Below are 16,927 nucleotides of genomic sequence, written 5' to 3' on the forward strand. Positions count from 1 at the left end.
TATTGACCATATTTCCATATAGAACCATTTGTCTGTCTTTCTTGCAGGTGTTGGACAAAAAAAATTGTAAATAATGGACAAAATATAGAAATATATTTGAAGATTAGAAAACATTTCAAATATGTTTCTATATTTTTAAAATTTGTGAGAAATAGGTTTTTGGAAGTTAATTTTCACGAATTTTGAATAAAGATCTAATACTGAACTCAGCGGCGCGACAGCCCATAGAGGGCCAAGGCCTACTGTGCCCATCTCAGTTTTCTTGACCTTGGGCTCTGGGGTGCAGGTGCAGATGTTCCGGTCAGGTGGTCAGTCGAACGCGGAACCCCTAGTGTTTAGTTCCCAAGCATGCTTGGTACTCATTTATCGACCCACTGAAGGGATGAAAGGCTGAGTCAACCTTGCCCGGCCCGAGGATCGAACCAGGGACCTGTGGCATGACAGCTACCGCTCAGCCACCTGGCGTCAAAGATCTAATAGTTTTCTTAAAAAATTCTCCTGTTGATGAAAAATACGTTAAATTATTTTAACAGTTTTAAAAATTTTATTCCATGATTCTTTTCTCTTTAAGAACTTTTTGTAAAATAAAGATTTATTTTGAGGCATGGTATCGTTACATAAATTTCAGACAATCAACATTTTTTAAAAAATTAGTTTTTTTATTTAATTGCATGGGAAATTTTTAATATTGTGTTTCTTTCTAAAAAGTTAAATTGGTTGTTCTTTTTCAAATCTGTGCTATGCAGTTTTCCGATGAAAATCGCTATTTTTCATCATACCTTTGTGCTGATTAAATGAAAGCAAAGATCACAATAGCATATTTTTTATAACGCTGTCACGTTTCGGATGATGTTTTAGTATGAATAAATACATCTACATTCAGCTTACCATATGCTATATTTAACATAAGTTTTAGAAAGAAAATAAATAAAACTGTGGAATTCGTTATGTTTTTTTTTTCAAATTTATATAATGCTTTATTTTTGATCGTGTAAAATCTTAAGAAAATATTTTTTAATCTTTCTTTCCATAGTGATAGTAGTACATATGTCATTTTGCAAGGCATGAATGACTGTCACAAAATTACTTGAGTTTGATTCATCCCTAGAATAAGTGAGCAGTTCTATTTCAAGATCGCTTTTCATTTTGCTAAATTAAAAAATATATATATTTGATTAAAATATAATTAATTTTATTTTACTTTTATTTTTAATTTATTATCAGATTCATAAAGTGAATACTTATATTTTAAATTTTAAATACTGTTATACTGTTTATAAATAATATATATTTCATCTTAATTACGCTATAATTTCTCACTTATGTTCTTCATATTAACACGGAATCCTTTATCCTATTGGTCCTTTAATTCTTCTTCATGATTTTTCTTCATGTTAATTCCAATTAATACACCAATTATACAATATATACTCTTGCATCAGTAAAATTGGCAAAAAAATTTCTTCCAATGTGATCCACGCTTTCAAAGCTGCAATTACAAGCTAATACCCCCAAATTTCTAAGCTATACTCTTCTTTTGGATAAGTTACAAAGACAAGAAAATGGCACCCTTTTAATTCGTTTGTTCGCATGCAAAGCACGCTTTATATTAAAACATGTCTCGTGGTGTTATTATAATGTTTACCATGAATATATAATTGATTAATCACTTTAAAAAAGCAACAAAAAATTAGAATGCAAAATAACCTTTATTTTAATTCTTATTTTATAGATATTTTTTCATTCAAGTGCACGGCATACGATTTTTTTTACTTAAATGGTCGTTTAAACAGGTTCATTTATTAATTAATTATCCATATTTAGCTGTGCGCTCATGTTGAAATAAGCTGCAAAATTTTCTAGACATGTCTAGACTTATTTTTTATGTACAGGATATAAAAGCCCCTAACTATTTTGCACACATTTTCAACGTAATAAGCTAAATTGAATAGTTTATGAGTTAGAAAATATGACAACTCACAAAACACAGCAAAAAAAATTTCTTTGCAAGAGTTTTTTTAATTTTTTCAAACTTTTAATCACACACTATTAATGCAAACTCCCGAGACGTATTTACAATATTAAATAAATACATTTAAATTTAAAGTATAATTTGAAAATATATTTTAAAATGCTCTATAAGTTATTCACCGTATTCTTTATATACTGAAATGAAGTATATTTCGATTAATAAGTGCATGGATAATATTATTGTCGAAAGGCTAAATTAAAATTAAAAAATCTAATAACTCAAGTCAAGAGATTAAACTGAAATAGTACTAAGGTATAATTGAAATTTGACACAATCTGCATGTTTGTTAAATAGTTGATATAATGTTTGCCACTAATAAATCAATTACTGTAATATACTTATTCGAGAACTGTCTTTTTCGTATAAGAATATTATATCGGGAAAAATATTAAAGTTTGAGATTTGATAAATTAATGATATTTTAGGCTAAGATGAAGACATAATTGATCTTTCAACTAAGTTTCCAAATAAAAATAAAATGATTAATCTGACCAATCCGTACTTTTTCAGAGCATATAAGAGTCAATTTAGAACAATATTTAATGTACATAGAATTTATGCACATACACAGTATTCCGTAATCGTAACTGCCCATTAAAAACATATTTTTCAGAATCCAATTCAAAGTTGTTGTAAAAAAGTATATTAGTGGACTCAGATAAACATTTGAGTGAGTAAAAAAAACACAAAACTGAAATCGGATTAATCACTTGCAAGGAGAGTGGAATGAAAAATAAAAAAATTGATAACCAATGAAGAAGTTTCCATTTATTGCAGCTCATCTCACCATTGTTTCTTGTAGCAATCAAAGAGGTTTGGATATTTTCAGCCGCACATTTCACAGTAGTGATTTTTCTTAAATGTTGTTCAGAGATTGGGATAGCCTGGCAAGTATAGGGTTGGGCCCATTTCCAAAAGGTCGTGAGTTTGATATCACCGGCCGGAGACTCCTTATGTGCAATATGGTGCCTGGTGCACGCTAAATCTGTAGAGGTTCACGAAGTTCTCTAAGTTCCCATAACAAATCGATACTTCTGGAGACACTAGATCGGAGATTGATCGTGCTCTGGTCATTGGTCAAAATACATCGATGATATTTTTTGCATTAATTTTTCTGAATTTCTTTTTTTACGTCATTCAATCTATCCAAACTGTTTAAATCTTGCTGAAACGAGGATGAAGATATTGCAGTGAACGTTTCAGATTTACATATAGTAATGGGCAAAGAACCAAAATCTTTGCTTATGTTAAAAATAAAGATTTCAAATTTGAGGTACTTAATCAACAGAATTATTTCAGATGCATTAGTGTCAGACCTATTATTATTGCTCAAGTAATCAGATTCGGAAGAATTAGTAATAATTAATCCAGCTTTACGCTGAAAATAGAAAATTTTAAAGCTTAACCTAAATTGAAAATCTCAAATCTAAACGTTTAAATTATTAAATTTTGAAGCTGTAATAATTTCCCGAACTAATTCCTTCAATCACTTGTTGGTCCAATTTTAAATTTAAACATACTTTTTGAGAAATACACTGCTCATAAATGCCTAAACCTTAACCGGATCTTGCATTCATTTCTGACGCATACATCTGTCATGTGGTGATGTGGCCCATATGGCTGTTGATGTGGTGATGTTTATGTACGTTGATCTGGACAAAATTGGATTTAATTTTAATTATTGTTTTGTTTTTTTAATTTAAATTTTTGAGATTTTCCAGTGTAGAATCCAGCCAATAGCACTTGGCCTAAAATTCTTGTTGTTTACTATAACGAAGTCCAATAGAGCTCAGTTCAAAGGTATGTAGTGTTATTGGATGCTGATGAGTTATAACACTTCGTATTGCTTTTAACGCTCATATTGATGTTTTTGATAAAAAAATAAATTTTTTTTTACTTCCAGTCAGCAAATAGCTTTTTGTTTGGAATTCTAATATATTTAATGGAATTTATAGAATTTTTATTTGATTTCAAATTAATTGCATTAAGTTTATTTGCAATAATAATGATATGCTTATTTTAAAAAACTGTAAATCTCGGCGTAAGCTTCTACAGTATAATAATATTCCGATTATATTTATAGACAGGTACCTGATTCAGTTGAGGGATGCTATCCGAGGCGAAGTAATGCTTAGCTTTATACTATAGAAGGGCCACCCAGCAATGAAGGTTCGATTGGATCACCTACAAACGTAATCGGCTGTCTGTTTGTATTTCTAATCGATTTATTAAGCATAATTTTTATAGAGTATATTAATTTCTATAGAGTATATTTATTTATTGAATTAAAAGTTTATAGATTTTTTTTTATTATTATTTTATTTCATCCATAACTTTAGAAAAAAAAATTATTTATAGATAGATAGATTCCTTTCACCTAGCCATATCTGTTGGAAATAGATTTTAAATGCAGTATCTTTGCAGCAGTATCCAGAAGATTTAGTAAATCACGATCCTAATCCTTTGTTTCATTCCAGATGGCAAACTTTTGACAACCAAGTCCATAGGTTGCGTACCATTAGGCTCTTAAAAGCAAGATAAATTCTGCTAAATAAAACAACCATAAGAAATTTCGTGTTACCAAAGATAAACTTTCTATTTTCGGATTACTTTGAAAACATAAATTAAAATTCTTGTATTATATAAAGACCAATACTGCCAGACTTGAGCAATAATCATATTAATTTATTTACCAACTCTGTTACTACGGTCATTATAGAAATACAAAAGTTTCTCTGAGACTTTGACAGAAATCGAGCTATATTTGCAATGGTGGAAATTTTTTCACAAAATAATCACATATTTCTACCTGAGATGTTTTATTTTACAACTTATTGAAAGTTGTCAATTGTCATAGAAAATTTATTTCTGATCCTAGGATAGTTTTCACCAACCTTAGGTTTATGAGTAACTTCTATTTTAAGTATAAATTAAATACCTTAGGTTGTCAATGAAGTATTTTATCATACATAAATGATGTTGATATTGATATTTATGGTTTTTTTATGTAATTTTGTGCAATAGATTTTTGAAATCAGTAGAAATAATATCACAATAACTTTTATGTACAATGATACAGAGAAATCGAATGTTGCTTAGCAAAAAATAATTCACCCAAAAAAATGAACTTCTGAAAAAATCAGCTTCGAGCATAATTGCAAAGAAGACCAAAACATCATTATGACAAGTGACGCATAAAGATGCATAAGATCACCCCTGACTCTGTTGTAGGATTTAAAATATCTGTCTGGGATGTTGTTCATCACCACTCATTCACTCCTTCTACCTTTATTTATTTGCCCCATTACTCAATTGAGCACTTTTATTTTCTTAACTTCTACTTAAGTATTTTAAGCTTATCTCTGTATGCAAGCTGCGAGCTAATTCTTTAATCCTGATGACTTATAAATGCTTCCAGAATTTTCGAGATATCAACAAACGGAGATGCATGTAAAAAAAAAAAAATTCAATAAATTCTCTTTAAAAATTTCTTAAGTATGTCTATAAAAAAGTGATTTTAATTTAGATTCGAGATATGATCATGTAAATAGATTAAAGTAATAATAGATTATAGTAAAGGTATGAACTCCAATTATTGCTGAAAATATAATGGATAGATATGATGTTACTTAATGGTACTTTTTTAAGTCCAATTTACGAATATATAAAGTTGCAATTACCCAGTCAATATGATTTTCTAAAGTGACAGAAAAATGAGGAATATTAAAAAGAAATGCTTTTTAAATCATTTTATACTAATTTCTATATTCTTTTATTTTGTGATGTCATCGTCCTTACGTCGTCCGTGATCAGTATACGGTTGTCAAAGAGCTGTAAAATAATGGCTCTCTATTCTTGTCAATTACAGTTCAGAATCATGTTGACGTGCTGCAGAGAGTTTCACATATGTTTGTTGGATTTAAGGGGTGCAACGTAGGCCTACCGCCTCGTGGTGCACCCTGGGCAACGTTCCGGTAACGGTAAAGTGGTCTACAACTTCGGCATTTTATCTGGAGGCAATGACTTCGGTCAATTTAATGTTGTGTCATCTTTACTTCTGCTCCTGTTCATTTATTTTTATTTTTGCCTTGCCATTGGAAATGAAAAAAAAATTTAAAAAAATTAAAAAAATTTTGGATTTAGACCTGTGAAACTCTCTGGTGAAACTAAAATTTCGTGCAAATTATAATTAGTTGAATGTCTACTATTTCTAACAGCTGATTGACTATTCTGCTTGATGAGGAGAATCATTGTCATACGCAAAGAAAAACTGCGGTTCCATAGTTTCTTTAAAAACGAAGCATGATGAGGAATAAAAACTTTGGTACAACAATGTGAAGCAATAACTGGAAGTGACTGATTCACTTATGAGTATGCACATCAATTATAACACTACCCCAAATAAAAACACCACTACCTCAATAAGTGTTATTTCCATTGAAGCTGGAAGGCTTGCCTCTTGTTCTTTGCCAGCTTCAGATGAATTGTTTTCAAAATCGATAATTTGACTAAATCTAGTTTTATTCTTCGGGGAAAAAACAATTTGTTCACATTGCTCATCTTTCCAGTTCCAGCATTCTCGATATCACGAATCATGTTGTTTCAAATAAGCAAGTGTTAATAGCTAACATCTTATAAATTATCCGTCATTACTCAGTCTGACCACAATGAATTTGTGGTCAGAAGACTGAATTTGTGATATAGGAGGTCAATAATTCAGTTGGTCAATAATTCAGTCAGGTTTAATGATTTCTCTAGCTACCACCTGTCACTATCCGTTCTTTGCCGTGGCAGCAAATAATCCAGGGGTCCATTTTTAATTAGGTCCAGTTATGATGGAAGTATANATTACTAAAATCCCGTAAAGCTTTTACTCTTGTTGAAATGCTTTCAAAGTTCGTGAAGAGTTTTTTTCAAATTTTGCTATTTTTTGTATTAAATTAATTCCTTCAAAATGATATAAGAAATTGGCTTATTTAAAATTACTTTCATTAGAGCGACGTAAAAATTTTTAAATGACTTTAAAAATTGTTCTGATCGGACAAAATATTGACATAAAATTTCTGCTGAGGCAATAAGTTTGATGTGTTGGTCTGGTGCAAATTAATTAGAAAAAATAAGATTCCCATTTCCAAGCTTAATCTCTAACAGTTTATTCAATACTGATTTTAAAACATTATTATAAGCAATAACAATGTAATTTTAGCGATGATCGAAATCCTATTAATAACATAAATAAAAAAAATTAATATTAATAAAATTAATAATAATTAAGTTAATAAAAATGATTAAATTCGCAACACTGAAGTCGCAATGGCTTAGTAGTTAAAGCAATGGAATTGGGAAGAGCTGGTGTTTGATCTCCCGATATGTTTCGAAAATTTTGTGTGCGTACTTTAGAAATGTAAAGCTCTTATAATGTAGGCGGATTATGCGCTGTAATTGCGTCAAATATAAGGCATCAAATTTATGCCCTAAATTAATCTAACTCAATGGGATGACTAGTGACTTAAAAAATTTTTTATTTTTAATTTTCCATACCATATAGAATATAGTTGTTCTAAATCTGCGAGAAAAGAAATGGGCAAAGATATTTTGTCGAATATTCAAAACTATGCGATGCAAATAAATTTTTTTTTTCGATCAAAGATTACTTAAAAATGCAAATAATACTAATCATTTAGACCGAGAAGTCGGCTTCTTTGAGGGTGATAATCATGCCTATTCTGAGTCATTTAAAAAGTATCTATAATATATTTAAGGAAAACAAAAAGCTTGCGATTTTGAGTTCCTGAACACAGATGTTTATTTCCGAAGTTCAATAGCTATAGCGATCAAAACAGGTATATAAATAGGAACTTTTCAGAATTAGCATAATTGCTAGGTTGCATAAAAAACTCTCATAATGCAAGTCTTTTACTTTCTGGTTTTATTGACCTCTTCTTTTGCTCTTCCGTTTTCAGAAGACCTTGACGATGGTTTCATTCTATTGTCTGAAAAGGAAGAAAAAAGTAAGTTATGTTTTAATATAAATTTTTTTTATGAATTTTAATGCATAAATTTTTTATGCATCTTAAAAATACAGCACAAACAAAATTTGAAACAATTTATTGAATACTGTAAAGCTGGAATGTCTATCATAAATAATAAATTGACTAAAAGCTTTAAACTCCAATCTATTCGTATGTAGCTATTTAAGAAATTATATGAATTTGCTCTATATCTATTTCTCGAATATTTATAAACAAATTTGTAAGGCGAAAATCGATAATAAAAATACAGTTAGCATGCAAATAGTTATCATAGCTATATAGTTAATAACAGCTAAAAGCAGTTAAGCATAAAATTGATATTTTTTAAGAAAAAAATTATTATTTTTTTAAGAAATTATGCAATGAGAAGTATAAAAATAATTCTCAATGAAAATTGTTTAATTCATTTTTTTCAGCTGCAATTGCCGCCCTGATTTATTTGATGGAGACATTCTTGGAGTTAAAGAAATGCTCGTAAGTAGAGTTTAATAAAATTATTCCATTTCTTTTTAAAGTTAAAACTTTTTAAAAAGTAGATTTTTTCTTAGTTCTCACCTAAAAATAAAAGTTCAAAATTTTGACATAACTGATTACCTTTAAAGTTTTTTTTTATTATCTGAAAGTATGTGACTCCTAAGAATTTTTCCGGCGAAAAAGAAATAGACTCCATGGCAAAGTTTAAAATTTTAAAGTTTAAGTTAGCAATTCAACGAGAAAGAAGTTGTTTTGATACAGAAGCTGCGTCGTTTTATAAAACCCATTTAAAAGAGTAAGCATTCTTGCCTGATTAAACAACTGTTTTACTTTAACGCACANTCTCTACTTTTTTAGGAGGATGAGAGAAATGGTATACGACCCCAAAGTTACAGGTGGCCCAATGGTGTAATACCTTATTATATACACACAGACATTAATGGTATTTTTTTAGTTGAATTTAATAAAAGTTTTATTAGTTTACTAAATTTTACATTCTTCGCATTACTTATAACAATGAGTCTATCAGTGTAAATCAACACAGTAAAAAATTACATCATCTTGTCCTATTTTTACAGGTTTGAGTGAATACCATTCTTATTACACAGATCTCATCCCTCAGTAAAATTATTCATTTATCCATTTTTATTCATTTTTCTCAATTATTCATTTTTATAGAAACTTGCTCAAAACGAATACATATAAGCAAAATAAACGCGAGGTCTTGGACAACTTAAAAAAAATGTATTTAGTTGCTTAGTCCACTTTTAATTCATGGATGCTTTGCATGAAAACTACGGCAGCTGATAAAAGAATTAAACGTGTCTCTCTTGAACGATCTAATTGAAATTTTTGATTGATTATTTTATTAATGATCTAAAATAGTCTCTTTCATCCGCCGTCATAACTACAAGATGCTAGTTAACATAAGCGATTCAGTTGTTATAATAGAGACACACAAACATTCAAACTCAACATTTCTTACTTTAGATAGATAAGACGATTTTTATAATTATTTATTCCAATACTTAGTTTATAAATGTAATGAATATGTTCGTAATATTTGAACTTAAATACCAGTCAACTCAATATTTTGTGCAAAAATTCGAAGTGTGTAAGTTTTCGATAAACGTACAAAAAGTATTTATAATAGTATTTAAAATTAGTCAAAGTTTTATTTGATTCAAACTGTAAAACTGCAAAAGTAAGATTTCTAGTTTAACCTTTTGCATTTCTATGAGGCTCCCACCGCTTCTCGCTTCGATCACCAACCCCTGTGTTTACTTTTCCTTTATCTTCGTATATTTTTTCCTTACAGTTTGACATTATTAAAAAAGGAACATTTCTTTATTATATTAATCGCAACCAAATGATCAATTACTTGGATTTGAAAATTAATCCATTGTACTTGAAAGAGAATTGAACTTACGAATGCAGAATGTGTGCCACAATAAAATTTAATGAATAAGCAGTAATTTTGCTTGAAAATAGAGTATAATGATCACTTAATCATATTATTATTATTATTATTATTTCGTATAACAATGTAAATTTGAAACGGGTTTCAGTTTGCTCTTGAGTCGTTTCTAATTTCAAAAATTTCAATTTAATTAATATTAAGATGCATGTACTCAGCACATCAAATTTCATATCTGTAGTTGCATCTCTGCAGCTGTAGAGCATCCCGCATTAATTTTATTACATTCTAAGCGTGTTAATAATTCTTAAATGTAGAATTTTTTTTTATTCCGTCGTACTTCTTGTACAATTTTGCACGCCAATTCAGTGTCAAGTTTCTAAATCGTACAGTTTTTGCGCAGTAAAATGAAATATAATTATAAGTTGAACACTTAAAATTACGATGGCATCGACCCTTGCTGTTTTTTAGTTTATTTGTTACACTGCTTTATGCAAAATAAGCTTATTGCTTTCAGAAAACAGGAAGGGTTTTGAACCATTTAGCGCTCATTAATACAAGTTAAGCCTTGTTAATAATTCTTAAATGTTAATTTTTTTAGTTCCAGTGTATTTCTTGTACATTTTTGTACACCAATTCAGTTTCTAAGTTATATAGTTTTTGCGCAGTAAAAAGAAATATAACTTAACACTTATCTCTATACACATATGAGTTTAATAACATCGGCGCATGCGGTTTTTTAGTTGCATGCAAAATGAGCCATACAGTTGTATACAAAATGGGCATCTTACTTTCTAAAAACCGAAGGATTCTGAACCTTTAAGCTTCCGTTACAATTTCATAGATAGCTTTATTAAGGCTAAATTCTTTTCTAGATTTTTAATCCAAGTATTTTTGATGAAAGTATAGGGCTCATTACAAATTAAAATATAACCCCATCAATAAAGTCTTTAGTTTCAATTGAAATTTTTTATTGGTGTTTGTAAAACAATTCATTCTTTGAAAGTAATAAAATTTTTAATCACCTATTTTTTGCAGGCATTTAGAAATGTATAAAGATGTCAAAATTTTTTAAAAAGAAGTACGAAGAAGAAAAATAATTCAAATTGAATTTCCGGTCTAATTGACCGCAGCCATAATTTTATTGTTCGTGTGAAGTTAATTTCACAATGAACTTCGATTGCTACCGAAATTTTAACCACTTCTTTCAAAAGTGATACAGCCTAAGTGTTTTACTTTGGATTTAACAAAAATAAAATTACTTTCTAAGTATTAATATTTGAAGTAATAAAATATATGTAATTTTTAGTTATATATATTTTATTTATTCATTTTTTAATGTTATTTTACATTTGTAGACGTAAAGAGGAGCCTCATAAATGACGCTATCGCTTATTATCGTAGAAAAACCTGCATAAGGTTTGTTCCGAGAACTGATGAAGATCATTTCCTTTATATCCATAATGGAACTGGGTAAGTATATCTGATATATTTTTAAAATTTTTATATTTCTTTGCCATATTTCTAAAAAAAAATTTTTTTTCTGGAATTTTTTATGTTTTTTTTTAACATGGTGTATGCATTATGACAAAAAATTCAACTTTCAGAATTTTTAATAATTTATTGACATCTAAATTGTTTTTGCAAACAACTTCAATGAAGTTTGAAAAGTTCATTCGAATTTAAGTTTACATGATTGCAGTACCTCAAGTACCACGGTATTTAAGTAAGCGATGTCATTATTTTAAAAAGTACACTTGATGTTTCATCTCCATAAAGATAGATTATTTGAAATCTAGTCAAAATGAAGCATGAAAGTTTATCATTAGAGGGCACTTTTAAGATTTATGCAATAATAATAGTTCGAGTAATAAAACTTATCAAAGTCTTAAAAATCACAAAGAAAAAAAACCCACATTTTTTATTGCAGAAAAAACAATATTAAGTTGAAACACACTAATTAGAGTTATTTGTAATCAAACAATTCATGATGGAATATTCAACCGCCTTCCACAATTGTGATGTACTGATTTCGTTTTTTTTTCCTTAGTTTATTTATTGTTTAGCGATTCCAATGTTTTAACTTGATGGTCTCCTTTTCTGATAAAAAATTAAAAATCTATATTAAGAAAGTTCTTTTTGGAATATTTTATATAAAAAGTACTCGTAAACTTTTCTCTGCATTGCAAAAAGTTAGTGTAGCTACCACCGCTGCCTAGGGTTTGCTAGGGTTTCCCTCTTTTTTTTTTTTCTTTTTTTTTTTTTTTTTTTTTNTTTTTTTTTTTTTTTTTTTTTTTTTTTTTTTTTTTTTTTTTTTTTTTTTTGCTTTTAAGCTCTAATTTGTTTCAAAATTAATGCAGTTTCATGAGATTTCTTCGATACTTTTTTCTAAATTATTTGCATTAGATAATGACTATTTTTCTACTGTTGTAGGCTCTAGATATCTTTTCTTAACCTCTTCCTTCTCGCTCCCGTGAAAATAACGGGGTGAGGTTTCGCCCTCTATTTCTCGCTCCCGTGATATTTCCGGGCTGAAGTGTTCTGTAGTAATTAACTAATTCATTTCTGTTGCCCGGAAAACATTTTATTTCTCATTTTACACACCAGATGGCAGTACTAGGATATTTAAGGTAATTATGAATAGTTAGTTTATTTTAAACTAGTTGTCAGCACTAATCAAATTTTCAGGGATAAAAGGAAATAGGCACTTCTATGATCGTTTTCTTGAAAATTAACCGATCGTTAAGGAGTTAATAAACTCGAGCTCGAGTCTACATCAGAAAAAAAAGATAGAGAGTTCGAGGTGGAAAAAGTAAGAAAGAGTGAGAGGCAAAGATCAGATGTTACCAAAATTGCGTCACAATTATCTCCTCTTTATGTATTCCACGATAAGTCATCACTTATTTTAATTGAAATTAAGCACAATTCACAAGTTAGGCTATAGTAACGCCTTACGCAAGAAATTGCTAATAAAAAGACGCTGCAAATTAACAAAAAAAAAAACTTTTTTACACATTTAAAAAAATTAGGTTTGACAGACATGTGACAAACTTTATTTTTGTTTTATGTCTTTGAAATGCTAAGCATTTTATTTCAATGCTCTAATCAGCCGTTTCTGAAGTATTGATGCATTCTTGTTTCATTAGCTTGGGTCAGCTCCGTCTTAAACAAGAATATCCTGTCTACTAAGCTTGACTTTATTGGTCATTTTAAAGAAAAATAGACAGGCAAAACAAAACAAAAAAGGAAAACAATCATCATACAATAGTAACAGGATACTGAATATAATATTTTGAAATTTACGATATTTTTATAAGTTCTCGCTCCAGTTTATGTCAAAAGTAAAAGAGATAAAGAGAGACGGAGAGAGAGTGAAAGAAAGTGAAAGACAAAGGTTAGATGTTAACAGTTACATTAATATGAAATTTTTTAAAATGTAAAAAACCAAATTCAAGACAGACAGAAATTGATTTTATCTGTGTTGAATTAGGTTTTTTTTATATTCGAACTATTAAAATCTTATATGTTCCATTAACGAATAAAAATTGTGTTAAAATTATTTCATCTTAATGAATCAAGCAATATGTTTTTTTAAATTAAATTTGCTTATCCCATTTCAGCTGATTATTACTTGCCCAATGGAAAAACCCTTACAATCCTCCCGCTAAACCTTAATCCTGAAACAAATTAAAACCCTTCAAGTGAAAAGTTTGTAGGAAAACAATTTACTTATTTACTTATTAAAACTATGGTTTACAAGAACTTCTATGTTGCCAATGGTAATTTTTTTTATATTAGTCTAAATTTTTAAAATACCCTCAAATAAACTATTAAAAAAAATTACCCATACTCTTTTTTAATTTATAGCCGAATGTGAAGCCTCATAGTCCTTTAAATATTTGTGGTTTTCTGCATCTTTATTTTTTTTTTCAATTCAGATGTAACTCTCTTGTTGGAAGACATACTTTTTATAGACAACCGCAGCCCGTATCACTCGCAGATGGATGCCATTACATTGGAACTATATTGCATGAGCTGCTGCATGCAATTGGATTCTTTCACGAACACCAAAGGAATGACAGAGATGACTACGTTGAGATTCACTTAGAGAATGTTGATGAGGGTAAGACTTTTCAAATTACAATTGACCCTATATATGCCCCTTTGTACCCTATAACCCATCCTATATGTACCCCTTTGTACCCCATAATTCATTCAATATTAATCCAACAGGTACCCTTTACTCACATGTCCTTTTAATTTATTTATTTCAAACTTTTGTTGAAAATTGTATACGGATTTGAACTGGAAGATGTATTGATAGATCAGAAAAGATAACGATTTTTATTTTAATACAAGGGGAAGAAAAATTCTGGCAAATAATTTATTGTCTTGTAGTGATATTTCTGCTAAATAAAACCATAACTCTAAAACGTATGGTATTTATACTATTCAATTGGTATCGTTTATATAGTAACGGCTTGTCGGTAATCCTTATTTTCAAAATTATTGCTCTTATTGTCACACATCCAGTAAAAATTACAAAACTGAAAAGTAAATTTAACTGAATGAATGGTATTTTTACCATGACGTAAAGTATCATGATAAAATTACCAAATTTTAATATATTTATTAAATTTTATCACATTTTATAAAACCGTATTTTAATGTTACTTTTACCAACACATTGACAAAGTGCTCCCGTAAATAATTTTGAGCTTTTTTGAGTTTTTATATAGCTAAAATTTCTCTAAATGTTACCATATTACGATACTTTTGGCAATATTTTCTTCTTAGTGTGCAGCAACAGTATTTAAAATATATTCTTACGATGATATTTTATGTTATGCAAGTTTTTATAAAAACCATTTCAAAAACGTAGCGATTTAAAGAGCGTGAGTGTAGAGATTAAAAGTGATTTAAAGAGCTTTGAAAATAATAATTGTACTGCTTCACTTTTGGGTACCATTAAAAACTATTTACATGAGCTTACACTAGTATATTAGACATGCTAACTTGATTTTGTCTTGACCTTTCTTCGTTTTATCTTGAGGTACCCTTTGGTAGATAAAGTTTGATATAGTCAAAAACCATCGCCCCGCATAACTACTCTTTGCCACTCAAGCTTTTTTAGAGATTGAGAATAATTACTCCGGTTTTCAAAATAACTTAACTGCATAGTATTGAAAACTTCTATTAAAGAGTGCTGTTGTGACTTGAAAACATCATTACCCAAAATATTATTTCTTACGTAAATATAAACTGTCTACTTAACACTTGATTGCCCAAGGAAGTTTTTAATTTCAATTAGAAATACAATAACACAATTTCTTAGAATTTTGTGGCTTTTTGTACAACATATAATTTTTTTATTGTTAATATTTACTAATAACTTGTTATGCAACCGAAAATAATATCAAAAATATTAAAAATTAATTTTAAACAAATTTCTTTATACATTAATTATACTTTCACAATGCAGTCATTTTTTACTGACTGCTTTTGGGCAATATCCTTCTAGTGTGTGTTAATAAACGAACAATAATTTATTTATTAAAAGCCCCCCTTTTAATCAGAAGTGATTCTTGTATAAACGTCGGTATATCTTATGCTTACTCCTTAAATTTCTGACAATCAACATCCAAATAGTTCAGAATAACGTAGAAAAAAATTTTGCCCTTCAGTTTTCATTTGGCTCATAAATAATAAATAAAGACAGTTAATTCTTCTTGTTAAATATATTTTAATATTTTTTTACAGGAGATAAAAGCAACTTTATAAAAGTGACACCAACTTGGGGAATTTTGTATGATAAATTTGATTATAAGTCCATCATGGTTTATGAGAGCACGGCATGGTCTAACAATGGCGAAAAAACCATTGTACCTTTACAAGAAGGCATTGTACTTAAGAGTGCCAGTACTAAAACGAAGCTGGCAAAATCTGACATAAGAAGAATTAACAAAATGTACCATTGTCAAGTTTAAATATTGTTTATTTTGTTGCACTTCTTACAAAAGAAAAATAAAATCAAGTAAATGAATTAATATATTTTTTAGATCTGAAATTTAGAATTGTCTTTTCCTAGAATATCTTAACGGTATAAAACATATACTGGTCCATGAAACACAGGTACTGGTAACATCCTAAATCTGAAATCCCACCGTTTTCCCCATCATGCTGCATTGTAGAGGATTTGGTATTGTACAAGACGCTATGTTTCATAAACGTGTCTTGTACAATACCAAATCCTCTGATAATTATCGTAATTATATCTGAACTAGTGGTTATATACTGGGGTGGGTTTTTCTAGAATCAGTATTATACTGAAAGCATGGTTTCATAAGCCTTTATCATACTGGTCCAACTACGATGCTGTATCTAGCACAATACAAACTCCAAAAATATTCCGGAACTCGTAAATACTACCAACGGTGTTGCATCGGACCCACTATCGTACTGAAACTAGAGTTTTATACACTGGCATGCTTTCAAGTATAGTATAAATTGATACTAATCCAGTTTCATACTGAAACTTTCGATGACAGGTATGTATGGGGAAATAAAACATTGATATCAGCAGAGTAGATCAATACATTGGATCGCTCTGTACATTTTGATATTATTCAATAAAAATTAAAAGCTAGGGTATATTTAACTAATTAATAAAATATAACAGAATGCTAGCAATGCATCACTTCTTTTATAGTCACTTCTTTTATTGTCACGTGGCTGGGTGGCGCAGTTGGTTTGTCATCGACTCTTCTGAGCCCAAGTCAGCGTATGATTATGTGGCCTGTAAAAGATCCCTGAAGTGCCTTATTGGTTATTGGCATTTCCGGCAAAATTAAATTTCTAGTGCACTTTAGCATCCAAAATAGAATCTCGGTGCTGCCATCTAGTGTAGCAGAAACTAGACGTCCAAATTAACATGACCAACGGTATCTCACCCATTGTGTTGGTTCTGAAAGA

General features: G+C 29.3%; 1 protein-coding gene across 1 annotated transcript in view; it reads left to right on the forward strand.

The window, feature by feature from the left end:
- LOC107448199 (uncharacterized) overlaps positions 1-15,957 on the forward strand; it is a 41,595-nt gene extending 25,638 nt beyond the window's left edge. The window contains exons 7-11 of the mRNA XM_016063313.3: positions 8,481-8,538; positions 8,896-8,980; positions 11,314-11,428; positions 13,894-14,078; positions 15,716-15,957. Of these exons, the coding sequence (XP_015918799.2) occupies positions 8,481-8,538; positions 8,896-8,980; positions 11,314-11,428; positions 13,894-14,078; positions 15,716-15,942 (670 nt within the window). The 3' untranslated portion in view covers positions 15,943-15,957. The remainder of the gene's footprint in view (positions 1-8,480; positions 8,539-8,895; positions 8,981-11,313; positions 11,429-13,893; positions 14,079-15,715) is intronic.
- Positions 15,958-16,927: the final 970 nt, after the last annotated feature.

The sequence above is a fragment of the Parasteatoda tepidariorum genome, chromosome 7 (assembly GCF_043381705.1).
Source record: "Parasteatoda tepidariorum isolate YZ-2023 chromosome 7, CAS_Ptep_4.0, whole genome shotgun sequence".
NCBI classification, from domain to species: Eukaryota; Metazoa; Arthropoda; class Arachnida; order Araneae; family Theridiidae; genus Parasteatoda; species Parasteatoda tepidariorum.